The 27,783-nt window shown below is 39.0% G+C and overlaps 5 protein-coding genes across 6 annotated transcripts; 3 read left to right on the plus strand and 2 right to left on the minus strand.

Moving 5' to 3' along the window:
* Window positions 1-1,081: 1,081 nt before the first annotated feature.
* On the plus strand, window positions 1,082-11,817 carry LOC110746447 (kinesin-like protein KIN-4A). Of its 2 annotated transcripts, XM_088255145.1 has the most exons (27): window positions 1,082-1,325; window positions 1,709-1,841; window positions 2,452-2,598; window positions 2,696-2,845; window positions 3,205-3,446; window positions 3,917-4,104; window positions 4,189-4,313; window positions 4,542-4,578; window positions 4,848-4,939; window positions 5,074-5,181; window positions 5,269-5,382; window positions 6,056-6,149; window positions 6,364-6,476; window positions 7,198-7,296; window positions 7,400-7,513; window positions 7,595-7,711; window positions 7,821-7,901; window positions 8,560-8,631; window positions 8,891-8,984; window positions 9,067-9,098; window positions 9,429-9,526; window positions 9,605-9,703; window positions 9,864-10,085; window positions 10,368-10,530; window positions 10,814-10,969; window positions 11,059-11,375; window positions 11,465-11,817. In XM_088255145.1, exons 2-26 carry the CDS (start codon window positions 1,725-1,727, stop codon window positions 11,269-11,271), a joined length of 3,087 nt encoding a protein of 1,028 aa, XP_088111271.1. In that variant the 5' UTR covers window positions 1,082-1,325; window positions 1,709-1,724; the 3' UTR covers window positions 11,272-11,375; window positions 11,465-11,817. The 2 variants fall into 2 exon arrangements, with proteins under 2 accessions (XP_088111271.1, XP_088111270.1); XM_088255144.1 differs by having other exon boundaries at window positions 1,082-1,841.
* Window positions 11,818-11,922: 105 nt separating this feature from the next.
* Window positions 11,923-15,574, minus strand: LOC110746452 (Leucine-rich repeat protein kinase family protein). Its single transcript, XM_021946673.2, has 2 exons — window positions 13,812-15,574; window positions 11,923-13,317 (listed from the first exon to the last, which is right to left on the minus strand). Exons 1-2 carry the CDS (start codon window positions 15,250-15,252, stop codon window positions 12,752-12,754), a joined length of 2,007 nt encoding a protein of 668 aa, XP_021802365.2. The 5' UTR covers window positions 15,253-15,574; the 3' UTR covers window positions 11,923-12,751.
* Window positions 15,575-18,871: 3,297 nt separating this feature from the next.
* IRX15-L (IRREGULAR XYLEM protein (DUF579)) lies at window positions 18,872-20,332 on the plus strand. Its single transcript, XM_021946672.2, has one exon. It carries the CDS (start codon window positions 19,085-19,087, stop codon window positions 20,051-20,053), a length of 969 nt encoding a protein of 322 aa, XP_021802364.1. The 5' UTR covers window positions 18,872-19,084; the 3' UTR covers window positions 20,054-20,332.
* Window positions 20,333-21,863: 1,531 nt separating this feature from the next.
* Window positions 21,864-24,943, plus strand: LOC110746449 (2-oxoglutarate (2OG) and Fe(II)-dependent oxygenase superfamily protein). Its single transcript, XM_021946670.2, has 12 exons — window positions 21,864-22,024; window positions 22,146-22,261; window positions 22,374-22,492; window positions 22,610-22,673; window positions 22,832-22,899; window positions 23,514-23,572; window positions 23,661-23,823; window positions 23,949-23,968; window positions 24,047-24,093; window positions 24,281-24,361; window positions 24,454-24,543; window positions 24,699-24,943. Exons 1-12 carry the CDS (start codon window positions 21,991-21,993, stop codon window positions 24,825-24,827), a joined length of 990 nt encoding a protein of 329 aa, XP_021802362.2. The 5' UTR covers window positions 21,864-21,990; the 3' UTR covers window positions 24,828-24,943.
* A 461-nt stretch (window positions 24,944-25,404) lies between these two features.
* On the minus strand, window positions 25,405-27,535 carry LOC110746396 (FMN-linked oxidoreductases superfamily protein). The gene is made up of 3 exons (XM_021946613.2): window positions 26,965-27,535; window positions 26,781-26,887; window positions 25,405-26,500 (listed from the first exon to the last, which is right to left on the minus strand). Exons 1-3 carry the CDS (start codon window positions 27,400-27,402, stop codon window positions 25,762-25,764), a joined length of 1,284 nt encoding a protein of 427 aa, XP_021802305.2. The 5' UTR covers window positions 27,403-27,535; the 3' UTR covers window positions 25,405-25,761.
* Between the last annotated feature and the right edge of the window lie 248 nt (window positions 27,536-27,783).

Consider the following 27,783-nt stretch of genomic DNA (forward strand, 5'->3'; position numbering starts at 1 on the left):
AGAATCCGATGGATGAAGGTTTCGAAGGGTTAGGTGTAAAGACTAGAAAACTTGAACTTTTTTCTTTTGAAGTTGAAATCTTTTGTCTTTTTTTATACCCCTTTTTTCGGCCATTATTCATTTCTTTTGGAGGAAGGACATTTTGAACAAACCTTATCACAACAACATTTGGGTGAGATAGCTTAATGCTTCAATTGTCTTTTACCACATTCATATCCAAGCTATGTATTTACAAAGAAAGAGGCGATGGTTATTGCTTTTATCATCATATGATTAAGACATTTCTCTATCTCTTTTGTTTTTTCCTTTCTACAATTCATTAATTACCAAAAAAATGACTTCTTTTTTTTCTTTTTCAAATGTCGAGCATAAGTTTATAGTTCCCTAAACAGAAGAGTAGAGTTGAGTCCAACCATTTTTCCCAACTTATATGTTATTTTTACATTAAGGGCGTAGCCAAAGTGAGGCTTGAATTGGCTTTGACCTTCACCTATTTTACAACTCCCTTTAAAGCATATTCAGGAGAGTCTTCAAATTTTAGTCAAATTTTAACTAAAATGGCTAAAAAGCTATTATGAGCCAAAATTAGGCATGATTATAAAATAAAGAAGCTGCTGGAGCTAAAGTTTTCCTTTGTTATAGCCAAAATGGGTAAGGAGCAGTGTATAACAACTCTTACAGTTAGGTTTTGAATTTTAACAGCCAATCTAAAAATCCTGACTACGTCTCGCATCCAATTGAGTTCTATTCTAGTGCTGTCTTTTTAATGTGATAATCTGGTGTGGTATACAAAGTTGGTATGCGTAGAATTTTCTATATGTAAAATATAAACAAATATAAAAAAGAAGAAGAAAAGAAATAAAAACAAATATAATACCGTTATCAAGCATAAGTTAACTAACAGTGGGAGATTTCTCAGCTTCATGCCCAGTAACATCACTGCAATTTTAGAATAATATTTTATGGTTTTTGCATCTTGGTAACTGAGAGGAGGCACATTATTTTTTCTCCTTCTTTTGTGTTACCGAAGAAAAAATATAATTATATATACTTGTTTCAAGGTATCTCTGTATTTTTTTATTTTTGTTCTTTTGCAAGAAACCAAGTACTATCGACAGTTGGAAATACCTCGAAACCAAGTGTACGGTTGAAGACTGGAGGTTGGCTGGCCTTAAAGCTTTGGCCTTTCTGAACAGTAGGCAAGTGGAAGCACAGCACACTGACTGGGAACTGGAGGGCAATTTGGGAAAGCAAAGATAGACACACACAGCAGCAGCAACCAGGCAACCAAAGTCTTCAGCTTGGTTTGGCTTTTGGGTGACTCGGTCAGTGTTTGAGCAGTCAAGAACAAGGAAAATGATTTGATAGTAACGTATATTTACACCAAGTATTTCTATAATTGTATTGCTTCTGTTGTTGTTGTAGTTGTTATCTCTGCCTCCTTGCCTTTGCCTTTGCCTTCTGCTAGTCTTCTTTTCAAACCAATCCTAAACCCCGCCCTCCCCCTTTTTTCCAACCACAACTCTCTCTCTCCGTGTCTGTTGAAAACCCACTTGTTGTTGCATCATTTTCTTCATCCTAACTCCAACTGATTAGAAAATGAGATCAAGATTCTAACAAATTTTATCTCTTTCTGTATAACCCATCTATTTGCATGCCGTTTTTCTCTCTTTTTTCACTCTTCCCTTTTTCAATTCACTCTCTTTAGTTGTGATAGTATTTCAATGGAGGCATCAGAGAATTGCTGTGTCAAGGTAGCCCTTCACATTAGACCGCTTATTGATGATGAACGCCTTCAGGGTTGTAAGGAATGTGTTACTGTCACACCCGGAAAGCCTCAGGTACTCTGCTTTCTGTTTGCAATAAGGAAGTGGGTTTCTTGAGATTGAAATTGTTGGTGTTACTGTATTTGGATATCTGGGTTCTGTTTTTTAAGTTAAAGATTAATGTAAGGTTTAGTTTGTCTTTTTGGTGCATAGTCAAATGAATTGTTGGTGTTTCCAGATTGTACCTCTGTCGAATTAATGGAGTTTTGTAATTTGTGTTTCATCTGTTATGTGTCTCTGTTTTTGGAAGCGGGCATAAAGCATGAAGAATTAGAAGCCATTCTCTCCTTCGTTTATGTTACTTATGGTTCATAGGACTTAACTACTTTGGTTTTTTTACAATCTGAAATTTGGTAACAACCCTATGGGGTAGTGTGTGATATGAATCCAGCTTCTCATTTGGTAAGTGTTAAATTATAGTCTGTTACATTTTTCTTTTCGGATATTTTCTGTTTCTACTGAGCCATCTGGATTTAGGAAAGTTAAGGTAGAAGGTGATAAATTTAGGAAAGTTAAGCATTTGGCATAATACCTTTTTTCATATTAGGTGGCTATGTTTGTTTTGGAATTTTTTCGCTTGCTGTCTTAGTTGCTGATAGTATGATCTTTGTTGACCATGGTGCAGATAAAAATTGGCCCACATTCTTTTACATTTGATCATGTCTATGGAAGTGGTGGAGCTCCATCACCTGCCATATTTGAAGATTGCATTTCTCCACTTATTCATGGTTTATTCCAAGGATACAATGCTACTGTACTCGCTTACGGTCAGGTAATGTCTGTCCTGTACAAAATGTGCTTTATGGTTGAACAAGACCTTGCATCTGGTCTCCTGTTATTTTAACAGTTGAAATATAAATATGCTGCAGACAGGATCTGGAAAGACATATACCATGGGAACTGGCTCTGGAGATGGCTGCCAGACAGGGCTGATTCCTCAAGTTATGAATGCATTGTTCAACAAGATTGAAATATTGAAGCATCAAACAGAATTCCAAATGCAAGTTTCCTATATTGAGGTACATTCCTTATATTGTTTATCTCCCTACTTTTTCATAGATATGTCCTCAGTCATGTGCTTCGAAAAACTTGTAAACCATATGCAATGACCAAAAGGAAAGAGAAGTGGAAAATGTTATAAGCAGTCTTGATTGCCTGTATTATAGATGATAGATCCCAAAATATCTCTACTTTTTTAAAGGCGACTCGAAAAGGGACCTTCTTCTGGAGAGGGGTCCAACTCACAACAATGATAGTATGAGCAAGTCTTTCTACAATGGCTAGTTATCTATTACTTTTCATAGACCAATCTCTTGCCAATTGTTTTTTTTTTTTTCTTCCATAATAACAGAATTAATTAGAGGGTTTAAATTTTCAGATTCTGAACGAAGAAGTGTGTGACTTGTTGGATTCTCTATCTATGAAAATGGAGACTACAAATGGACATGCTGCAAAAGTTGTAAGGCATCCGATACAAATTCGTGAAAAATCAAATGGAGCTATAACACTAGCAGGATTAACTGAAGTTGCTGTAAATTCGTTACAAGAAATGGCCACTTGCCTGGATCAAGGATCATTAAACAGAGCAACGGGAAGTACAAACATGAACAACCAATCTAGGTAAACCTTGAATTTCAAATTTTCTTTGCCATGCAAATTCACTTTTCGCTGACTGATAAGGTCAGTTTCAATGGTTTTTTTTGGGTTCTGACCCCTAAATGCAATCTTCTTGGGTAAGGTCTGTTTGTCATAATGGTTGGAATATTCAATTGTTAAGTATATCCAATGCACTCATTACTTTTCAAATTTTAACATGAAGACTGAAAATTTTGTGAAATATCAAGGTTTATAAATAAAATTGGGAGGAACTTGGTTCTTTATAGATATCTTCAGCCTGGGACATATTGATACAGTCCTTGAATTCAAATAATTTTGTTTCTGGTATTACTGTTTCCGAGATAAAAAATTTCATTTGCAAGGATGCATTAGTGTAACAATTGAAGTGCTAGAAATTCTTGTTACACTTACAGTTTAAGAGTGAATGCCCATAATTTAATGGCTTATGGTTCCAATTTTTATGGTGGTACTAGTCGATCACATGCCATCTTCACAATCACATTAGAACAGATGCGAAAAATCAGTTCAGCTTTTCCCGGGAATGACACTCCAGATGAGGATATGGGTGAAGAGTATTTTTGCGCAAAGCTCCATTTGGTAGATCTTGCTGGATCCGAACGAGCAAAGAGAACAGGTTCCGATGGTCTTCGGCTAAAAGAAGGTTGGTAAACTGTTTCTGAATGTAATCGTAATGTAACTTTCAATCATAAAGTAATGAGACTTGTAAATATTAACTTATGAATAGGTATACATATTAACAAGGGACTTCTTGCACTTGGTAATGTCATCAGTGCATTGGGGGATGAGAAAAAGCGGAAAGAAGGTGTGCACGTCCCTTACCGAGACAGTAAACTGACCCGACTTTTGCAGGTTAGATAAACATGACTGTTCTGCCTGTTATGCCTGAGATATAATTTCATGTAAAATCTTAGCGTTATTTTTCAAATGTACATGCTGATACTGGCATGGCAATGTGTCCACATTACTTTTGAAACGTCACTTATCAAACATGAATGATACATTGGGGGATGAAGTTTCTGTTTTGGCTTGCTTTATTTTTTCCTGTTCTGATCTGGGTTCACTTGTGCATTTTGGCAGGACTCACTTGGTGGAAACAGCAAAACTGTAATGATAGGTAACCCGTACGAGCTTGTTACGATGATGTGTGCTTTTGTCCAGTGCCACTAAGAATATAGTGTGACATTTATTCATACTTCCCTTGCTCAACTATTTCATTGAACTGAGTGATGTGTTTTCCAATATGGAAATAATTTTTCATTGGAAGAAATAATATTGGATCATTTGTGTACTTTTAACAAGATAGACTGGAATTGTTCTCCTCTTTGATTGAAGATGGATGCCTTTCATGCTTCTTACTTTTGGTGAAATTTGCTATGCTTCCAGCTTGCATCAGTCCTGCCGATATCAATGCCGAGGAAAGTCTTAACACTCTGAAATATGCAAATCGTGCTCGTAATATCCAGAACAAGCCTATTGTAAGTTTGTCAGATGACTTTCTTATGACAAGGTTTGCTAAAATTCCCTTTACACACTGTGTTAGTTGGTGAGTACAGTGTTTCATATTCCATGAATTTGGACCAACATGAAACATTCTTGTTTTTGGGTACAGGTTAATAGAGATGTGATATCCAATGAGATGCAAAAGATGCAAGAGCAGCTAAAATTATTGCAGGCAGAGCTTTGCGCTCGTGGTGGAGCTCCATCAGATGAAGTGCTGGTATTTTGCCTGAAATATATTTTTCACTGATTTAAATTAATTTTCTATGCATCTTTTTATGGACACAAAAAGAAATTGGTTGTATAGGTTCTCAAGGAAAGGATTGCTTGGCTTGAGGCTACCAATGAGAATCTTTGTCGAGAACTTCATGGATACCGCAGCAGATGCGCTGTTGTGCAGCAGTTTGAAACAGATGTGCAAGTATGTCATCGAAATTTTACTGTTTATGTCTTTCATACGTGATATTTAGCTGGTTGAGAATTTAAAAATCTCATGTCGGTAGTTAAGCCTTATATCTTAATATATAAAATCTTGAGCTTATACAATCATTGTTAACGGGGTTTTGGGTTGGATGCTCCAACTATAACATGGTATCAGAGCGGGCAATTCATCCACATGTTGGCCCAATTTACCACAGATGCTTTACATCACATTGTCACCCACTGTAATTGATACATGTGTTTGGCTCCAACTATAACATGGTATCAGAGCGGGCAATTTATCCACATGTTGGCCCAATTTACCACAGATGCTTCACATCACATTGTCACCCACTGTAATTGATACATATGTTTGGCTCAATCCAGCCACACGTAAGGGGTTGTCAGGAATTTAAAATTTCCACAAGGAGCATTCTAAGGCTTAGGCTTAAATCTCAGTATATTAAGTCAAGAGCTTCTACCCATTGCTAATTGGTTTTGTGTTTGATTTTCCAACTTCAACATATCTTTTACTTATTTGATTGAAAAAAGTTTTCCTAGATGTCACTAACTAGGTATATTAAGGTTGTAGTTTGACATCAGATTCAAATTATATTAAAATTTACGATTTAATTGCTGGATGATCTTCATGTTGATATTTTTCCACTTCTCAGGAAGGCCCTGTTTGTTTCCCAAAAAGTGATGGACTTAAGAGGGGCTTCCAGAGTATGGACTCATCTGATTATCAGATGGGGGAAATTACATCTGGTAAACACTCATTCCATTCATAATTTTGACCAATTTAGAAGAATGATGTTTTTTCTTTTAATTTTCTTTAAATAAGAAAATTTAGAATAATGTTGTTAACAGGCCAATTTTGGTTGGGCTTGATTTATGAAATGCTTATTCTAATACATAAATCATCTTTTTACTCGGTAGTTTGGCCTTCACTTTTTTGGAATAAAATTGCAAAATTTTGCAGGCGAAAATTCCAAGGAAATCGATGAAGTTAAAAAGGAGTGGGAGCATCAACTTTTGCAAAACACTATGGATATAGAGTTGAATGAGTTGAACAAACGCTTGGAGCAAAAAGAGGTTTTACTTTATGGGATTGAACTTGAAGAAAAATACTCATAATCCAACTAATATATGTACTATGTTTATAAGTTCTTAAAATGAGCTCCTTAAAAAAAGATTTTTATTATTATCTGTTTGATCATACATGCATAACTGATCTAATGGTTGAAAAATATGAGTAAATATGGTTATGTTCTATATAGTATTTCTTTTTCTTTCTTTTTTTGGTGAAATTTCTGTTTAGTATTTCATTATAACATGCTAGGTTCCTAATTTTTCAATTCCGCAGTCTGCAAATAGCCCTACTTTGTTATGATTGTAATCTTTCTAATATTTCATATATTAGAAAAATGAATACATTGCTCAGGAATGCTATAAAAAAAGAACATAATTTTTTTTTGGGATGCAATATCAATCTGAGTTTTCTTTTTTGGGACTGTTCTTAGACTTTTGCTTCTGTAAGTTAAAAATAAATAAATATTAATAACTGTATAGTGAATATGTACAAGTATAATCTTGAGTAGACTTGTCTGACAATCTCCAAGCAAATTTAATTTGGTGTGACATGAAGTCATTTTCACTTTCAGTACCTTAATTATTTCTGAATTAACTGAGCTGGCAGTCAGTGTCCCAATCAACCTTCGTTAATCTTTTTGGCATGTTTTTATTTATATAGTGGAATGGAATGATAACCTTACCTCTGCGCTACCCCAAAGTCATAGCTTCCACTTTTTTGCAGTCTGAAATGAGACTTTTTGGAGGGATTGACACTGAGGCACTGAAGCAGCACTTTGGAAAGAAAGTCATGGAACTCGAAGAAGAGAAAAGAATTGTGCAGGTCAAATAAAACATGTTTGACTCTTTTTTTATGCTAAAATATATTTGAATTTTGATTGTTTAATATTCCCTTATTTTATGGCCGATATTCGTAACAATCACAGCAAGAGAGGGACCGCTTATTGGCTGAAGTCGAGAGCCTTGCTACTAACTCTGACATACAAGGACAAAAAATGCAAGATGTGCATGCGCAAAAATTAAAGTTTCTCGAAACACAGGTGATGCTATGAAATATTTAGATACCATTCTGTTCGCCTATCTTTGTGCTGATGGTTGAATGTTTCAATTATGAACTACAGATTTTAGATCTTAAGAAGAAACAAGAAAACCAAGTCCACCTTTTAAAGGCAAAACAAAAAAGTGAGGAAGCAGCAAAGCGGCTGCAAGCTGAAATACAATATATCAAAGCTCAGAAGGTTGGTTCTCTTTTCTCCGTATTTCAGACAGTTATGTAAACAATGATGTGAATTGTATAATATATTGAAACTTTTGGGTCTTTGTTACCTGGTTTTTCTTCATCTGCAGGTTCAGTTGCAGCATAAAATAAAGCAAGAGGCAGAACAATTTCGACAATGGAAGGCTTCTCGTGAAAAGGAATTGCTACAGGTGCTTTACCTTCCATAAAAATATGTAATCTGGTCATCTTTAATACCTCCAATTTCACGGCTGGTGGGTTCCTAGTAAAGATTTTGTTATTTCCTTGATATATATTATATTACAATTGGATATTGGAGCATTTAAGCAACTGGATATCTTTACTTTTTCAGGAGGGGTTAAGAGCTGTAATGTTTGTTGCATGCACTGTGGAAATTCAGAAATTTATGTTATGACATTCCTGTTAAATAAAGATGTATCATCATGTTTGAGAGAACTGAAACAGAATATGAAGAAATTTCAATAATTACAAACTTAACCTACTGTTATAAATCTCTGTCTTGAAGCCAATAATTTTTTTCTTAAATATGAAGTGCAACGATGCTTTCTTTTGGTATCATGTTGTTGTGTTACCTTACTCCATGGACGGTTTGGTCTTATGGGTTTCACCCATCATTTTGTATCGTATTACACATTTTTTCATGTCTCAAAGTGCTCTTGAAATTTTGGAATTGGTTGCCATTGCCAACTAGGCCCTGTAATCCTTTTGGGGTTTGCTTGTAAAGGCCATTTTATTTTAGTTGTGCTAATTCTTGTCATGTCATTGCTTTCTATTCTTGTATTATTTAGTGCTGGTTTTGAAGTTTGATTATGATTTTATCACAAGCAGCTAAGGAAGGAGGGGAGGAGAAATGAGTATGAACGGCACAAGCTTGAAGCTCTGAATCAGCGCCAGAAAACAGTAAATATTTATATTTGGAAATGCACGCTGACAGTTAGCCTTCCCTTCTCTCATTTCGAACCCCCAAAAAAAAAATTTCCCCTCTCTGAGCATCTATGTCTGCATGAATGTCTGCTACACCATGCATGCTAAATTGGCCAACTTTAAAAAGGTTTTAAACAAGATATATGCTATATTGGGAGTATGGGGTAAATTACTTTTTCTCATTGATATTAAAAAATTTATCGAATATTGCCAATCATTTTAATCGATCTTGCAGGTTCTTCAAAGAAAGACAGAAGTGGCAGCAACTGCTACCAAGCGGCTTAAGGAGTTGTTAGAAGCTCGCAAATCTGCTGTACGTGACAACTCAGGTAATTCTTTTTTTTATTATTCTTTTGGAAGTATTCTTTTGTTACATCATCTCATTTCCTAATTTAGTGTTGTCTCCATCAGTTAACCCCAACAAGCATACTTCAGCTAGCCAGGTAAAGATCTGTACTTTTCATCTTAGTGCAATTTTTAAATTTAATGTTGGGAACATCCGTCTGTCAAATCCAGCAACATTTTTATAGGTTGGACAGCTTAGGCTCACAATGACTCATCCCTTTTCATATCTGGAAAGAAATTAATGTATAGCCAAAAGTATGCTTATTATTATTTGCATGGCTTGTTGGTTTGTATTTACTCTAATCGATCGTTAAGCTTGTGGTTCTTTTAAACCCAGCCTGGAAAACCCTAAAGGAGATTTGTTTATTGACCTATTATCTCTGCTATAATTTTATATCAAACAATTTCAATATGAGTTGCATCTCCAGAGCAATGAAAGATCTTTACAACGGTGGCTTGATCATGAGCTGGAAGTCATGGTGCATGTGTATGAAGTTCGTTTTGAATATGAGAAGCAAAAGCAAGTGTATGTACTATTTTTCTGATACTTTCTGTATATTGCAATGAATATGTTTAGACTGGGATTAATGAGAAAGTATTGTAGGCGAGCCGCACTGGAAAAAGAATTGGCCTTACTTAAACAAGCAGATCAGCTTTCTTCTGAAGGGCAGAGTACCCAAAGAGTAAAGAGTGGATATTCCAGGTATGTCTACTAAATTTTTTGATGTATGTATACATAAATATGCAGATTTAAACAGACAATGACTACACATGCACAGTTGATATGAATGCAATACAATTGTCTTGTTTTGTAAGTATGATGCTATCTCCATTTTGACATTTTTGTCTTTTCGACCAATCAGAGTGTTATCCATGTCACTGGATGCAAGAATGGCAAGAATAGCTTCACTTGAGAACATGCTGGGCATGTCTTCAAACGTTCTTGTGGTGATGGCTTCACAACTGTCAGAAGCAGAAGAAAGGGAGCGGAGCTTAAGCGGTCGTGGGCGTTGGAATCAGTTGCGTTCAATGGGTGATGCTAAGCACTTGCTTCAATATATATTTAATGCTGCTGCAGAAGCAAGGTGCTTATACGCTTATACAACCTACATAGAATCTGATGGAAGCTATATTGCATTCTTAGGATTACTTTATTTCAACTATCAAGATACACATTCTTTGATGCTCAGTGAACTATTTAAGATTTTTTTAGAATAGTATATGATGTTTGGTCAAATATTTTGAGGTATAGTTTTTGTCTGAGTAAATATTACCTCTTTGCAACAGCAAATAAGAAAATTAACATGAATAGTCCATAAGTTGTGATTACAATGTGTGAAGTTTATAACTTGTTCCTGTTTCAACAGGTGCCAGTTGTGGGAGAAGAATATGGAGATTAAGGACATGCAAGATCAACTGAATGAGCTTGTAAATCTACTGCGAAAAAGTGAAGCACAGAGAAAAGAGCTCATGAAGGAACAAAAAGTCACAGAACAAGCTGTTGCTGTTGCCTCAAGTACATCCGCTTTGGTGAGACCACCTGCTAAACATGTCATGGTTTTCAACATTTCTTGCATTATAACTTCTTCGCATCCTTAGCTTGGGAAATTTATTTGGAAACCCTTGTTTTTAAGATCAATATGCATATCTACCATGATTTAAATGGTTATTTTAAGGCCTAACATCCTAATATCTGATAAAGCATTATTTAGTAAGCTCATATTTTACTCCACATTTTCTGTCTCAAATTTTTACCTCTCTGTCAATTTTTGAATTGTTCTTACTACTACTTAAATGGGATGGGACTCAACAGGGGAATTCACGCATTTCATTAAAGCACTGTGTCGATGATATGAGTGGTCGTTTATCTCCAAGGTTGCTTCCGGCACCAAAGCAGCTCAAATTCACACCTGGAATTGTTAGTGGGTCAATTCAAGAGTCGGCAACATTTCTGAACCAGACACGAAAGGTAATTCATTTGCTTTCCGGCTGTCTTTAGTGTTGTAATTCTCCTCCTTGCTTAAGAAAATAGTCATCATTGCATCATGGTGAGTGCAGATGGTACCAATTGGGCAATTGTCTATGAAGAAACTAGCAACGGTGGGTCAAGGTGGGAAACTTTGGAGGTGGAAGAGAAGCCATCATCAGTGGCTACTACAGTTTAAATGGAAGTGGCAGAAGCCTTGGAGACTCTCAGAATGGATCAAGCACAGTGATGAGACAATAATTAGATCGAGGCCTCGCCCACAGGCTCAGATAGATATTATGTGATAACTTCATTTTCATCAGCTTCCTTTCATGTTGTACTTGTACATACATCTTGACTGCCATATATGATCCAACATATGGCTTGGTGAAAACAACTGTAACTGCCGGTAATCATTCTCCTCCTGTTATAAAATAGAAGCACAAAAAGCTTCATTTTCAAAATAATGAAACTGCATTCTTTGTTGCCTGCATGTAGGATGCAGGGGTGTTGTAAATTGGCAGGAGGATGGTAGGTTAGACTAACCAACTTGTCATGCAAGCAGTCTCACGAAACTTGCATAAGACGGCCAAATTGGAGTGCTGTTGCATCTGGTGGAAGAAGACACGGTCATGCAAGAAAAAGGTGGTTTACGATGCTAACATCTGGTGTTGATTTGTTTTCCTGATTCCTTTTCCATATATCGTCCATTAGATACATAGGCATACCACTTAGTTTGTCAGAATTTGGCTTTGGCATGTGATCTTTTATTTTTGTACTTATTTTCTCTTTTATTATGTGACAGTTTTACTCAGACAAATTTTAAGTCAAATGAACATAGACTTCATATACTTTTTTACTTCGAATTCCACTTGGATGATAATAAAATTCAACATGAAAGTTAAAGCACAGTTGCCCTAGAAATCAGAGCTCATAATTTAGCCATAGCAATTCAGTTTTGCAAAAGATATGGAGAGTTTTTTATTTATTTATGAATAAAGTGGATCTATGGATGTTTATCAAAATACAGCGACCTTTCTGAACCCATACGGTACCCCATTCAACACAGAAAAAATAAAAAAGGATCAATCTGTCAGCTTATTACTCCATCCCAGCTACCTTTCATTCAATAGGCCAACAGGGATAGGTTTTCCACCTTATCCAACAACAAACTCATGCAGACCTGGATTACGTCTCTTGGTTGGTCAGGACAATGTACCCACTCCTTAACACTCCAGTTTGATCCCTCTTCTTAGAGTGATTTTGTCGCTTTGTATATTCAAGCTGCAGCAGAAAATTGGGTGACTCTAAAACTATAGGGCCCGCATCGTATCAACGGCCGGACAAAAATTGCCCACTTCAGAGTGAGCAATTGCCCTTACATTGCATGGGTCCAAAATAAACCAACCACCATCATATTCCTACAAAAAGCCCTTATGTCTTTATTGGCATTTTCAGACACTACCTTGCACCAAAAGCCACATTAACTTCCCCAACATTGTACAGTTCGTATGGTGAGAAACTGTTGTAAATACCAAAGCCTCGAATCATAAGCATTTATAAAATCATTATACATCTGCCATTTAACAGATTACATTGCCTGGTCGTGTGCCTGCAATTACAAAAATGCCTTCAAGCTTTCGCCTACAAATGAGTCGTTAAACCTTAGCCCCATAAATTTACCATTAGAACTTTTTCTCAGGAAATCCTCTGAGAGATACACGTATTAACACTAGCTCCTGCCTTCATTTCCTTCTTTGAATCCAATATTTGTAAATTCAGACTCTACTGCTTTGAAAATCCAACACCTGCATTATCCTCTGTCATCACACTCTCTTTAATCTCCTGTATCATCTTCAGCACTTGCCACATTGCCGGCCTCTGTTCCGGAGATGTCAAACTACATATACAAGCAACCTCAGCAAGCATTCCAAGTTGATTATCGTCCCCAACATCATCATCCCTCATTGCTTTGACCCAATCGGGCACGTCCGTGGGCACAAGAAGCGGATGTTGGGACGGATGTTTACCCGTCAAAAGTTCAAGCAAGAGGATGCCAAAGGCATAGACATCAGATTTAGAAGTGGCTCGACGGCTGGACTTGCGTATCTCAGGGGCTTTATAGCCTGCAGAGTCAGGATCTTCATTTGCAGAAGTGTCTGCAAAGAAGGAAAGGCCGTAGTCCGTGAGACAGGCCTCGAAGTCGCCTCCAAGAAGAACATTGGAGGACTTGAGATTGCCATGGATTAAGGTTGATGATTGGTGAATGTAAGCAAGGCCTTGAGCCACATCTTCCGCTATCTTCAAGCATGATGTCCAATGAAGAGGCTTTGCTCTAGATGATTTAGAACCTGTTCATACATAATTGCAATTTGTTAGCAACAGCTTATAAACAATTGGCTTGAAGTGCAAAGAATCAACTACTAGCTTGTTTTCTTTTATTCCTCCTACTTTTTCACTAACAGGGAAAATCTCTACAAACCACTTCCTAATTGGTTACGAGGTTATCATACGTGCAATCACTCGCAAATCACCTCCCACGTAAACTCGAAAGTGTATGCGTACGTAAATTCAAAACTAAAACGTCTGAATTTACCGTCTCATGCTCATGAAATAATACAAGTGTAATATGATCCATACAAGTGTTTGAATGATGTCATGATAAAAATCATATGGTATGGGGTCAAACTTTGAACCATGAGCACCAAGGGGCCCACCCGTGATTGTCGGTATTAAGACAGAAGTGATATATGAATTTGACTGAAAAGCAAAACCCAGTAAAACCAAACGGACATTTTAACAAACAGAAAGCATGCAATAGTTTCAGCGTTTTTACCACACTTACCGTGAATGAGATTGAAGAGACTGCCATTGGGTTGGTAATCATAGATCACCAGCCGCTCTCCCTTGGCCTGAAAATAGGCTCTCACCGGAACCAAATACGGATGCCTCAACCCACCCACCGCATCCATATGTTCATCAAACGCTTCTCTGCTCGTAATTGCAGTCTTACCCGCATCCAATCTCTTCACCGTCACAATCAGCTGGTTATCCAGCACCGCCTTGTACGTAGTTCCAATCGTACCCCTCCCAAGCAACTCCGCCGAGGCTCTCATCAGCTGCTCCAAACTATACAGTTGGGCCTCCCCATAACAAAACACCAAGTTCCCACTTCTCGGAATCGCTCTCGGTTGAGCTTGTTCAAATTCATCAACTGTTTTCACCTTACTGGGATACTGCATCTCCCTCTGTTCTGTCACTTGGGTTTCGTTTCTAAAAGCGTTCGGATTTGGATTCGTGTGAATGTGATCAATACCTTCATTCATGGAGGTTGGTTTCGTGGCTCCATGAGTGATAGTCTTCGTTCGGTTTCTGGCCACTGCAAAGAGGCATAAGAGACCGGCAATGAGGAGCGCAACCCCAATCGCGAGCCCGAGAATGAGACCAGTTTTCTTGTGATTTTTGGGGGAAGGTTTCGACAGAACCACTCCTTGCGACTGCGCACTCTCCACTAACGGCTCCGATGCCGGAGAGGTAGCACTCGCATTGCGAGATTCGAAGAAGGGGGCACGTGAGCTGCACGCCCTGTTCACAATCTCGCCGCAGAGGCCCGGGTTCAGCTGGAACGCCGACGCGTCGAACCGGGACAGAGTCGGCGGGACCGGCCCGGTCAAGTCGTTCGCCGAAACGTTGAAGACGAAAAGGAAAGACTGGTTCAAAGCGGGGAGGGTGCCGTTGAACCGGTTAGACTGGAGATGGAGGGAGGTGAGCCGGTCCAGAGCGGAGAGCCTCACCGGAATGGGACCGGAGAAGTTGTTGAAGGAAAGATCGAGAACGGAGAGGCGGTGGAGGGAGAGAATGGAAGGCGGAAAGGCGCCGGAGAAGTCGTTGCGGTTCAAGAAGAGGGACTTGAGGTTCTGGAGAGGGGAGAGGTCGGGGATTGGGCCGGAGAGCGAGTTGTTGTGGAGACTCAGGACTCGGAGCTGGTCGAGGCGAGTGAGAGTGTCGGGCGGAAACTCGCCGCGGAGAGAGTATGATTGCAGAACGAAACGGACGACGCGGCCCTGGGCGCACTTGACGCCCTGCCATTGGCAGTAGTCGAAACGCTCGTTTAGGGTGTAGAGGAGCTTGTTGTTGAGGTCGGCTCGGGACTTGAAGGAGAGGAGGGCGACGGCGTCGGAGGAGGGGAGGAGGAGGTTGGGCGGCGGCGGCGAGGGAAGAGAAATGGAGGGCTGAGATTGGACGGTAGTGATGAGGAGGAGGAGGAGGGGGAGGAGTGGAAACATAGTGGGTTTATGGAGTGAGGAGGAGGGGGTTCATGTTCATGGTGGGTTTGTGTAGTAGGGAGTTTGAAGTGGGGAGCAGCTGGGTGGGCGTGTCGAGTAGCGTTGGTGGAGTCTGTGTAGGGGTCACGTGAAGGTGGGGGATAGGGGAAGAGAGTGGAAAAAATTGTTGGTGTTGATGTTGGTTTCTACTTTCTGTAGGGAACTGTTTTCTAGGCTCAGATTTCTCGAGCTTTGCTTCTATTTGGCGCGTCAACTTACGTGTTTTTCATTACTGTGAAAAGGTTTAAAACTAAGCTACGCAATGAGTAATCATTTATTTGTTAAGTGGGTGTTATTGTAACTTCGTCACGTAGCATTAGCATGCTGATGTTGTACTATTAGGTTTACTTCAATTCTAATTTGCGTATATACTTATTAATATTTAGAAATATGTTAGTATAAGTTGTTGTGAGTCATTGTAACTCAATGGAAAATGACATTGATTTTCATACTAGTAGTAATCTCAAGTTCAAACTCCTATAGCACTGTGGTATTGTGCATGCAAGAAACTCTATTTTCCTTATAGTTTATATTATCGCTTGTAGTTTTGAAATGGTGAATTTTAGACCTAGTACACTCATTACAATGTGTCTACTTTTAAGATTATCGGCATGTCATGTTGCATAGCATTCATGTCACACCCATAGATCTGTCCAATTACTGGGCTAAGGCCTGAAGTAAGAAATGCGAGGGGGAAAAGTAAGCAAGGTGGAGGAAAAGTCGTTAAAATGCCACACACAACACAAGGTTGAACAAGCAAGTATCCTCCATTTAAAAAATAAAAATAAAGATAAAAATAAAATCTTGAATTCATCACTGACACACGTTAAACACAATAATTTCTCTCCCTTGATGGTAAAAAAGTTAAAACTTAATCATTTGTTTGGTGGTAGATAATTAGATATGTAGATAAACCTTAATCATCATTAGCTGATTCGTTGCTTTCCATCCCACCATGCCAAATTTGTACATTATTATCGTAAACCTCATAGGCACAGCGACGGAGATTACAACACACGCGATGTATGGTGCGTACCTTTCGTTGTGTAGAGATCACTCTTCGATGCTTGGAGCCTGGAGGTCCTCATATAATAATATATAGTTGGACCGGACTGGACTGGAGAATACTATTTGACCTTTGATTCTCATTAATGCTGTCAATAAGTCAGACTATCCAACCTGGCATTTTTAATGTTTTGTGGCTTTTTTATTTTGTTGCTCAGCATTTGCATGTTATTTTGGTATATTTTTGGTGTTGGACAAATTGTTTCACAATTCTCATCTGGACAGAACTTGGTTGTTAATAGAGAAACGCTAGCGTTAATCGTCTATTATATTATGTTATGGAGTTCAAAATATATTAAGAATAGCGCTTGCTAGAAAACGAGTGAGTGACTGACCGAAGCACATCTGCGTAATCAACTCATCCAAACACAACTCTAAGCAATCAAAAGTACCCTCTTTGTGTCGGGGCAACAAAAGCCATTGCCTCTTTGTAGTACCTTAATTCTTGTGGGGAAAGTTTGAAGTCCAAAATCCTTTGTGTTGTGGGGACTCAATGGTTCTTGATCATTGTAGCTAAGATAAGCAAGCATCTTCTTTCCGTGCTTCTTTTTTCGGAAAGGGTCATTCATCTGCCTCATATTTCTCACGGGCTCGAAATATGTGTCATCCTTGTCAAAAAGAAAGAGTTGTTGTGCTTTCTTTTTCCTTTGAGCCATTTCAAACACAACAAAGCTAATGATTTTTTCTTCTTTTCTTTGTTCTCTTTTACCATAATCAAAAGCTCTCCTTGTCAAACATGCAACGACTAATTTCTTAGCTAACGAGCCACAAATTTATACTTTACACACATAGCATCTTGGGGGCGGAGCTACACTATGGCTAGGGTGGGCTCCAGCTTAGTGCAAAGTTTGGGAAGAAGAAATTTACATTTAATTTATAGGCACTACACCTCATTTTACAAAAATTAGCCCAGTCCATCCAAGCAAAAATCACTCTATTTGATCCAAATAGATTTCGAGTTAGCTTCAATTTTTATCCTTTTAGAAAATGAATAGAATTTTATTTAGATTCTTACCTATATAAGAATTAATAGCCCACTCCTATAAAAATTTATGATTCCGCCCTTCTCTCTCTACGCTTTTTAGGGCATCGGGAGTCGGTCTACTCTACCTCAATTCACCATTTCGAACCTCGGCCACTCTTTCATTCGGGTGGTTAAAACCAGAGAAGGATCTTCCGCATTTAAGGTCATAGCACCAGCACCTGGGAATAATTGCATAAGTAGGTTTCCACCTATGTGGATCCCACTTTTATAGAGAGGTAGTTAATAAAGTAGCAAGTAAAAGTGGTCCAATCCACATAACAACAATTTTCATCATACTAGTTTGTGGCTCAATCCACAACAAATACTCTGTTATGGTTAGAGTAGATCCACTCTGTTACTATTGCATTATAGCCATGGATCACCTTATGCATAGAAGAAGATTTGGACAAGAGAGAAGTTTATCTTTCCTAGCAATGGTATTAAAGTATTGTTAGGGGGGGCAGCTAGGGATACTGAATCCTGGACTTGGTTCCTTCAACAATTTCTAAGGTGGGGTGGGGAGATAGGAGGAGGATAGGAATTGGAGTTGGAGTTGGTTTCTGAAAGGCAAAGGGTATCTCTAAAGTTAACTTTTGTTATATAGTGTAATGCCCATACTGGTGTGTTTTGCGTCATATTCCACCTACTTCAAGGCTTGAAGCAAACATTTTATTGCTGATGCTACAAGCTTAGCACACAATATTATGAGGCACTTAGATTGAACTGGTAGGAGAAGTTCAAGGGGAAAGAGCTGAAAATGCATATACATATACTAAGAACTAAGGAATTAATTTAATACTAGAAATTCAGTCTAATAATTTCAATATGTTTTTGTGTAACAATCGTTGCCAATTTATTGTTTCCTTTGACAGAGGAAGACAAGCCACCAATATTTAGTACAATACTAAAAAACTACACAACAAACATTGGGCAATTTGTATATTTGTTTGTCGGGGGCTACCTGTTAATGTTGTCATCTTCATAATGAGTTCCAAAGTCTCACTCGTGTATTTGGTAAACATAAACAAACCCAACTGCACAAAGACAGGAGCACTAGATATTCTAATAAAACATGTTTATTCAATGGGGGAATCGATCAGACAATCTGAATCAGGTAAGTTGTCATCTTCAAAGGCAGCTACTTACTTGAGGAATTGCATTTTTTAAGAGGTTACTTGAGATGTGAAGCTCAATTGAACAAGGTAAAGCGACTTGAGGCTTGTAATTAGTTATGGGGTCACTAGTACTACAGCAAAAAAAAACACCCATACCCATAACCCATCTACCTTCTCTCTCACCAACCACCCCCATTGTTTTCTCCTCCTACTTCACAAGCACTAAAATACATACATACACATACATACTGGACAGAACATAAACAAATAAAAGATTGCATGGAAACAAACCACCAACTAAAGAGCAGTTATAACTAATAACAATAAACAATTCATTCTCAATTTTTTAAAAAATAATTTGATTTCTAGAATGCTTAGAGGGTGATTGTAAGGTCACCTTCAATTTCTTCATCCCACATTGCTTCAGTTTTCTGCTTGCTTATTCAACACAATCTTTAAATCATACCCTCTCCAATATTCTCAAAACAGAAAACAGAGAAACAGAGACTCACCTTCCATTTTAACACAAGCCACACTCTGATCAAAGTGTCTCTCTCTTTCTCTGTTTTGATCTCTGAACCCAGTTGAGATGAAGAACATCAGCAACACAAAGCTGATCCTTCTCCACCCCTACATACAGAAACAAGGAACCTCCAATCGCCTCTGGCTTCTAGCCTTCATGTCCATCTTCACACTTGCGTTCCTTCTCACAATCATTTACACAAGCGGCTTGTACGCATACTCATCAACCACCACAACCACCATCTCCGCCGCAACAATAACCACCACAACAACCGCCTCCTCCGCCGTCCCCCAGCTCCCCACCACCGTCATCAACACCCTCCTCTACTACGCCGCCAAATCTAACGACACATTCAAAATGTCGCACGCTGACATCAAGCCCATCTCGGACGCCCTCCGGAAATGCTCAACCCCCTGCAACTTCCTCATCTTCGGCCTCACCCACGAGACCCTCCTCTGGAAGGCCCTCAACAACAACGGCCGCACCGTCTTCATCGACGAAAACCGCTACTTCGCCGCCTACATGGAGGAGAAGCACCCTGAAATCGACGCGTACGACGTGCAGTACACAACAAAATCGAAAGAGCTCAAGGAGCTGGTGGCGGTGGCAAAAGAGCAAATACGAAACGAGTGCAGGCCGGTGCAGAACCTGCTGTTCTCGGAGTGCAAGCTCGGGATCAACGACCTGCCGAACCACGTGTACGAGGTTGATTGGGACGTCATCCTGGTGGACGGGCCACGTGGCGACTGGCCGGACGCGCCCGGGCGGGTGATGCCGATATTCACGTCGGGGGTGCTAGCGAGGAGCAAAAAGGGCGGGAACGGGAAGACGCACGTGTTCGTGCATGATTTTGGCGGGGAGGTGCAGAGGGTCTGCGGGGAGGAGTTTTTGTGTAGGGAGAATTTGGTGGAGGCGAGTGAGACGCTGGGGCATTATGTGGTCGAGAGGATGGAGGAGGGTAGCTTCCAGTTCTGTCGCAGCCATCCATCATCATCATCTTCATCGGCAAATTCTTCATTATCAGCAGCATCTTAGTGGTTGTTGTGGGTGGTGTTTGGAATTCATAGTAATAATCGTTTAACGTCGTCATGGTGAAAGATTCATCAGAGTGTTATTGGGATATGGCATGAAGGAGGTAAACCTGGGTTGGGTTTGGGTGTATATTTATGATTTTTGCTCTCCTTTTTAGATTCTTTTTTCTTCGTTCTTTTTGTTTTCTGTGGGTGGGGCATGTGAAAATAATTCTTCTTTTTTTGGCTAGTGCAAAATGTAATTTTTGCACTAAAATCAAAATATAAGTTTCAGTTACAAGCATTTTTCCTTTTTCTTCGTTTCCTATTTTAATTTGTGGGTTAAGTCAGTAAATCCGCCCCCTTACACCTAAAGAGACCATTCGATTCGTTCCAGCTTCCGACAAAAAAACAAAAAAACAAGAACATGCCATGTACAGTCCATTACAGACTTTCGAAGGGTCACCTTTGGACAAGAATTTTATAGTGAGGGCCTTGGCCCTTAGACAATACCCTATCTCTTAATCATTTAATAAAATTGATTAGCCGTTGGATTAAATTGATTAGTTTGATTTAAAAGTTAAGAGATAAAGACCTCATCTAAGGACCTTAGATCCTCACTATAGAATGACTCCAATTTTGGACTCGATCAAAAAAATTGGGCTACGGTTGGCCTTGAGCTTGGCCCATTTAAGCTTGTAGACATTTATAGGTAGGGCGGACGCATCTCGGGACAAAGGAGGCCAATTGACCCATAAAAGTTTATACACAAACTTTGAAAAAGCCTACAAACTCACACGTGGGTTGGTAAGTTTATAGGATGTAGGTTTTATGTAAATAAGTCAAAAATAATGAATGCAATCAACAAGGCCATGGCAAAAAAAATTGTGGTATAGCTAATTGTTGAAGAATATAAGTCCCACATCGGAAATTTGACTAATTAAAATAAAATATATAATGAACGGCTCCACTACTAATATCACCGAGGCCTTTTGTGATAAAACCCTACACATACTGGGCTTTGTAGGTGGTTAAGTTAGAGACAATATCGGTGTTGCTAGTAGTGAGTCGCTGACCCGTCTCTTTGAAATTTTACACGGTATCAGAGTGGGTTGATTGATTGGGCCTGAATTGAGCCTTTACCCTTACCCAATATGTAGTGTTCACATGTTGGGCTTGAATGTTTACCTTTACCCAATACGTGGTGCTCACGTGTTAGGCTTGAATAATTGACTCAGATGTAGACTTAGCTTCACATATGGCCCATTATATGCTGGTTGTTGCTAGTAGTGAGCCGCTGACCTGTCTCTATGAAATTTTACACTAATGACAATTCTACTATAGGTTTTATCATTCGAAACTCAGACAAGAAACCAGTTATATTGCACGATCACAGCCACTAGAATACACCTCTGTTTTACAAGCTGAAGCAATGGTCTTAAAGCAAGCTTTAATTTGGGCTAGCCGCATGAAATTTTCAAAGGTAAAATAGAAAGAGATTCTAAAATACTTATACAAAATTACAAATCACTACAAAAAAAAAACTCAATTACCTTGGAGTATCCAATCAATTGCATAAGACATATGGAAGCTTTTGGACAAGTTATGTAAAGTAAAATTTCCCACATTTTCCTTGAGGCAAACATGGTTGCGGATCAGATAGCAAATGGGCACAGCTGTAATCATTCATGCTATAGTAATTTTCCTATTGATGTTGTTACTAAAGTTTATTTTAATTTGTCCCGCAGGATTTTCTATTTTCGAAAAAAAAAACGCCATGGCAAATAACGATAAAACCCGCGGCAAACAAGACAAACTACAACACATCATCCACACCCACATATCTATTAATAAATTAGCCCAACATTATAATTCATGATTCGCTTTTGAATATACAGAGGTGTATTCTTGTTCAAGTTCTGGAACTCAGAGAGAGAGAAAGAGAGTAGTTTCTTCACCGCCATGGCAACAGACTTCAAGTCCATACCCATAATCGGTAAAACCTACTCATCCACCTAGCTCACTTTCAGCTCACATGCTACCCAAAAGCCAAAGATATCATTTTTTATTGATTTGATTGTGTCTTGTGTTTTCTGCACTTTGGTATCTTAATGCAGATATTGGTCCCCTTTTGGCCAAGTGTGATGATCCCAAAATGGGTCAAGACTCTGGTGTTGCTCAAGTTGTCAAACAATTAGATCAAGCTTGTAAAGAGGCTGGCTTTTTCTATGTGGTACTTTGAATTCTCTTCATTCAATTTGAACCCATGAAAGATAGAAAGATTTCCATTTTCTGTTTCATAATTTTTTTTGAGTGTTATGGTTTGGTGCTTTGTAATTGACCAGAAAGGCCATGGTATTCCTGAGACTATACTCAAACAAGTCAAGAATCTGACACGCAAGTTTTTTGAGCTTCCATATGAAGAAAAACTCAAAATCAAGATGACTGCAGATAGGGGATACAGGTTAGTTGGAATGGCTTCCTATATATGCAATTCGTGAATGAGGATCAATTTTTTTGATTTATGAATGATTAGCATCTGTATGCTTTATATTAACAGATGGCTGAATTTTTCATGCAGGGGATATCAGAGAATTGGGGAGAACATAACCAAAGGTGTACCTGACATGCATGAAGCCATTGATGTAGGTCTTGTTTGTTGCTTCATGATTTATAGGTGTTTGTGTAGCCTATGAAGTAATACATCGTGTAGTTTTATATTTCTGGATAATTTATTGGACCTGTTCTTTTTAACCTTTTGTCTACTGTCAATATCATTATCATTTTGTTTCACCTCTAACAGTGCTATAAAGAACTGAAACCAGGGATGTATGGAGATCTTGGAAAACCTATGGAAGGATGTAACCAATGGTATGCACAAATTAAGGCCTTTTCTACTAAATCTTCCATTACAGATTAAGTAGGCAAGAATGCCTTCGAGATTCGTATCAATCAACTTTACAGTCTGTACTTATCTTGATTGCTAAAAGATCATCTCTGTAATATGATAATTCTTGGGCTGATCTAACATGACTGAACTGATAGTTATCCGGCCATCTTTTACTTAGTGTAGTACAATTCTAGCTCTGGCCTCTAGGTTAAGGGCTTCTATCTAAGCTCTCCATTTGGAGGCATGGAACACGCAGTCATCCTGATAGCCATTGAACAAATTCATGATTATTTTTTATTTCATGACCTTGGTTTTGTCAACTGCTAATTAATGTGGAAGTTTTGAACATCATTTGTGTATAAAAGTATTCTCTAAACCGCAGTTCCATACTCTGCTATTCCACACTGCTACTCTTGACTCAATTGCAGAACGCAGAATTAAGTTGATAATAATTTGGGCATTAGATTGTGACTATCAGATTCATATTAAGCATCTCCTTTTTGCTACTTGTTTCAAGCTTGTTATAGGATTTTTTATGGAATGCTTACCTGATGTTACTGGATTTGTTTGTTTTGTCTTATGATCCTTTCTGCAGGCCAATTCAGCCCACAAACTTCAAGATGCTGATGGAGGAATATGTTAGCCTCTGCACAGGCATGCTTTCCATGGCAACCAAGCTTTCTTCCCTTGTTTACCCTTTCATACTCTTCTAGTTATAACTTTTGTTTCTTGTTGCTTTCAGAACTTTCAAGAAATATAATGCGTGGAATCGCTTTAGCACTGGGTGGTTCACCATATGAATTTGAAGGTGAAAGAGCTGGAAATGCATTTTGGGTGATGCGGCTCATTGGTTACCCGGGTGTACACTCTGCTAATGGCTCAGACATTCCAAAGGACGTTGGATGGTAAGGCAATATTACTGCCTTTTGTGCTTGCACTTTTCCCTTAACATTTGGGTACATAAAGTGATGTTCTTTCTTTTTCTTTTCCCCGTTGCTCTTCTTTTGTTCCTTTGGCCGAACATTTCCAGTGGAGCTCACACTGATTATGGTAAAGTTACTTCACTCTTAGATATGCGAAGCGTAGAAAATCAATAAATCAATATCATCTAATGTTGGTCCATTGCAGGTTTGTTGACATTGGTTAATCAGGATGACGATATAACTGCACTTCAGGTAATCTGATTAAAACTCCGTTTCATTTATGTATCAGTAAGCAATGGCTTGAGGCCAAGTAAAAGACGCAGTCTTTGTGTGAAGTTTTCTTTACAAAGCAAAGAGAAATTTCCATTTCCAGACTATGTTCTGTTTGTATCCTTCTACTCTAGTTTCCACAACAGTTGAGTTCAATGACTTATTGAAGGTGAGAAACCGTTCGGGCGAGTGGATAGCAGCTCCTCCTGTTCCCGGAACATTTGTCTGCAATATTGGAGACATGTTAAAGGTAATATTAATCTGTGCAATTAATTCTTCCTAATTTCTGTACCAACACCTGGATTTAGTACCAAGTCATTCTCATCTCTGAAATAAGTGCAGATTTACTCAAATGGTTTATATGAGTCCACTTTGCATCAAGTTATCAACTCCTCCCCAAAATACCGGGTCTGTGTGGCATATTTCTATGAGGTGTGAAGATTGCCTGTTTATTTATTCACTCGTCCTTTCCTCTTCTTCATTTATGTATTGTGTTTTACACTCGTTCCTTCAATTTTAGCCTTCTCTTGGCTGTTATTAATCTTTCACTGCTAATCTCCCTCCAAATGCTTTTGTTGCGTGAACAGACAAATTTCGATACAGCAGTGGAGCCTCTGGATATTTGTAAAGAGAGGACGACTGGAGCTAAGAAATTTGAAAGAGCTGTTTACGGAGAACATTTGGTTAATAAAGTCCAAACAAACTTCGTTTATTAGTTGAAATTTAGTGTATAAAACAATAAGTCATTATTGTATCGAGTCAATGAACTCGGGTAATTTGGTGAAACTAGTTTTCTTCTCGGTTTCTTTTAAGAAAATATTCTTTGGGTTCATATTTGTTGTCATGAGATTTGAACTTAATACCTACTCAAACAAACTGGACAACGAAATGACACTCGACCAAATGGTCATTCGCAGTGAAACTAGTTTTGAAATTGGTAACGTTGAATGGGTACGGTAATGTTGAATGGCGACGACCACCCGCATAGATTGTTGCATTCTAGTTAGCAGGGATTGAATTGAACAAGTCTTCAATTTGGTCCCCTGAACTTGATCAAGCACTAAATACAACATATAAACAAGAGTAATGCTATTTGGACACACAACATTGACGCATTTAGTTGACACCTGCTGATGTGTCAATGTATCATTCGCTGAACAGAAAACGAGGAGAAAAGAAGAGCAAATAATACATTGACACATCAACGGGTGTCACTAAGTGTGTCAATGTTGTGTGTCCAAATAGCATTACTCTATAAACAAACCCAGAGGCCAAACTGAAAAGGAGTACAGGTTACAACAATCATACAAGACATTCCACAAATTGAGTCGAAATACAGAGAATCAATACCCTTCTCCCACAACGGGATGTTAATTCAATTGAGGTTTCTCCCTTTCCTTTCAGGGGCCAGACTCAAATACACTAAATCATCACCACAAAAGAATGTAGTATGGTAAATAAATAGGCGCTCTTCATCTCCTCCTATATCAGTTTATATCAGTTGAATTAAAATTAAATAAGAGCCACGAAACCTAACATTACAAAACTCGAAAATGATAACAAAAACCTAACGGAAAACCAGATTCTTAATTCTGATTTTGGCAAGACTCCTATATCTGAAACAACACCTCATTCAACCAGTATCACAGTTCAAGTAGCCAAACCATTCGCACAAATAGTTGCAGCATTAGTCTCTTTAAGATGAAGTGGAATACCTGCCCCAAGCTCTCTAAGCCGATCTACGATACTGTAAAGGAATTCAAAAGTAAGTATGGATTGTGCATTGAGATCTTCCCTTATATGTGGATGAATTCGAAACCACTCTCCCAGCATCTTGTGCACATGAGCACGGATCATACGCCAAGGCACAGGGTATTGCTCACAAAGCTTCAAATACTCCACCAAAAGATCTGCCTGGTTCAGTTTCCCATCTTTCTTGCTTTCTTCATTCCCTGGTACCCATTGGGCAGTTCGAAATCCAGCAAAAAGAGCTGGATTCTCAAGAAGAGATTCCGCAGAAAGCACCCCATCAGCACCAGTTGCTTCCAAACAGTCGTGAACATCATCCATGTGCCTGATGTTTCCATTGGCAAGGACGGGGATTCTGAGAGAATTTTTGACAGCCTTGATGGCGTCCCAGTTCGCCCGGACTTTCTTCTGGTCTTTCTCATCTCTTGTCCGGCCATGGACGGCTAAAAGTGAGCAACCAGCATCCTCTAACATCTTAGCATACTTGATTGTATCTTGTAAATCCGGAAAGATGCGGACTTTGCATGAAACGGGGACATGAAGGTTTTGAACCAAGTTTTCTACTAGAGATTTTATAAGAGGAAGGTTATCCATTAGAAAAGCTCCATAATTCCCCCGCCTAGCAATACGCTGAGGACACCTGAACAAAAATTCACACTAACTCAATGATTTGAGGCTTTCAATCCATAAACCCCACAATAACTCAAAGGGTATTCAAGAATTTAAAATAGGTGTTAGTGTGCAACGTTCTCAAGCTAGTTTGGCACATGCAAACACGAATTCACTTCATCATTTGAACATTTCCCAGTTTGTTAGCTACCCACTAACACTAAATTTAAAGCACAAGTCTTGTATTAATACAATCCCATTTGAACAAAGATGGTATCTTCATAAATAAAAGAAATTAAACAAAGAATTACCCCAAATTAATGTCAACATAATCACAATAAGGCTCCACTCTCTTCGCAGCCTCCAACAAAACTTCAGGATCATTAGCACAGAATTGAACAAATAAAGGACGGTCCTCCTGCAACACTATAAAAAATCAAACCCACCAACCAATGAAACATTGCTATCTTCATCACCAAATTCAAACACTGTTACCTTGCAAGTGGTAAATTCCTGGTCTCTATACTTCTCACTCTCAGTGAAAATGCGAGAGTGCAGCATGGGCGTGTACGCAGCGTCGGCGCCGTACTTGCGGCAGAGCATCCGAAACGGGAGCTCCGAGTTGTCCACCATTGGAGCCACGATCAATTTGGGCCGGCCCAGCTTCGACCAGTGAGCCCATGCTCGCTCGATACGCGACTCGCCGCTCAAGCAGCGAGACGGCGCCGTATCGGCAAAAGTCTTCTGTTGTTCTTCTTGTTGCTGGTGTTGGTCGGAGCAGAGGACGTCGTCGAGGTCTCGCGTTGGGTCCGAATGGAGATTCCGGGCTTGGGCTTCGGGTGCGGTGAGAAGGGAGGCCATGTGAGGATTGGGTGTGAGAGGATTTAGGGTTTTGGGAGAGAGGAGGGGCAGATTGGGAATTTTGAATCTCATGAGCGGACGATGGGGATGGAGGAGAAGCAGCCCATCGCCGCCTTTGGTTGTAGATGGGACGACGATTGCTACGCTACTCAGTAGACGACACTGTGAATTGCGTACGGGTTCGAATCGAATTGTTCGCACGCAGAGGCTTAAAGCTAAGGCTGTACGACATGGCGTTTTGGTGAGTTAAGCCCATCAAAGCCCATTCTAGTGACCAACTTGGGCCTTAATTTGGGCTGCCACTTTGATACCCATTTGCACAATGTGAACAATAAATAATTTTAAGATTAAACAATGAGGAAGATGAGGCGACACTTCCCTAGTATCGCTTGTATAAAAATATAAAATACGAAATCCTTTTCCGGAGTCTTATTTACTTTTCACTAAATTCCG

Source organism: Prunus avium, chromosome 6, assembly GCF_965620075.1.
Source record: "Prunus avium chromosome 6, drPruAviu1.hap1.1, whole genome shotgun sequence".
NCBI lineage: Eukaryota > Viridiplantae > Streptophyta > Magnoliopsida > Rosales > Rosaceae > Prunus > Prunus avium.

Excerpts from the sequence above, each read along its gene's own strand:
- LOC110746452 (XM_021946673.2), bottom strand. The coding sequence starts at position 15,252 with ATGTTTCCACTCCTCCCCCTCCTCCTCCTCCTCATCACTACCGTCCAA. Across the intron at positions 13,318-13,811 it reads TCTCTTCAATCTCATTCACG|GTTCTAAATCATCTAGAGCA; the intron begins GTAAGTGTGGTA and ends ATGTATGAACAG.
- LOC110746396 (XM_021946613.2), bottom strand. The coding sequence starts at position 27,402 with ATGAGATTCAAAATTCCCAATCTGCCCCTCCTCTCTCCCAAAACCCTA. Across the intron at positions 26,888-26,964 it reads AGGAATTTACCACTTGCAAG|GAGGACCGTCCTTTATTTGT; the intron begins GTAACAGTGTTT and ends ATAGTGTTGCAG. Across the intron at positions 26,501-26,780 it reads TATGTTGACATTAATTTGGG|GTGTCCTCAGCGTATTGCTA; the intron begins GTAATTCTTTGT and ends ATTTTTGTTCAG.
- LOC110746447 (XM_088255144.1), top strand. The coding sequence starts at position 1,725 with ATGGAGGCATCAGAGAATTGCTGTGTCAAGGTAGCCCTTCACATTAGA. Across the intron at positions 1,842-2,451 it reads TCACACCCGGAAAGCCTCAG|ATAAAAATTGGCCCACATTC; the intron begins GTACTCTGCTTT and ends ACCATGGTGCAG. Across the intron at positions 5,383-6,055 it reads AGTTTGAAACAGATGTGCAA|GAAGGCCCTGTTTGTTTCCC; the intron begins GTATGTCATCGA and ends TCCACTTCTCAG.
- IRX15-L (XM_021946672.2), top strand. The coding sequence starts at position 19,085 with ATGAAGAACATCAGCAACACAAAGCTGATCCTTCTCCACCCCTACATA.
- LOC110746449 (XM_021946670.2), top strand. The coding sequence starts at position 21,991 with ATGGCAACAGACTTCAAGTCCATACCCATAATCG. Across the intron at positions 23,573-23,660 it reads ATATGTTAGCCTCTGCACAG|AACTTTCAAGAAATATAATG; the intron begins GCATGCTTTCCA and ends TGTTGCTTTCAG. Across the intron at positions 24,094-24,280 it reads ACGATATAACTGCACTTCAG|GTGAGAAACCGTTCGGGCGA; the intron begins GTAATCTGATTA and ends GACTTATTGAAG.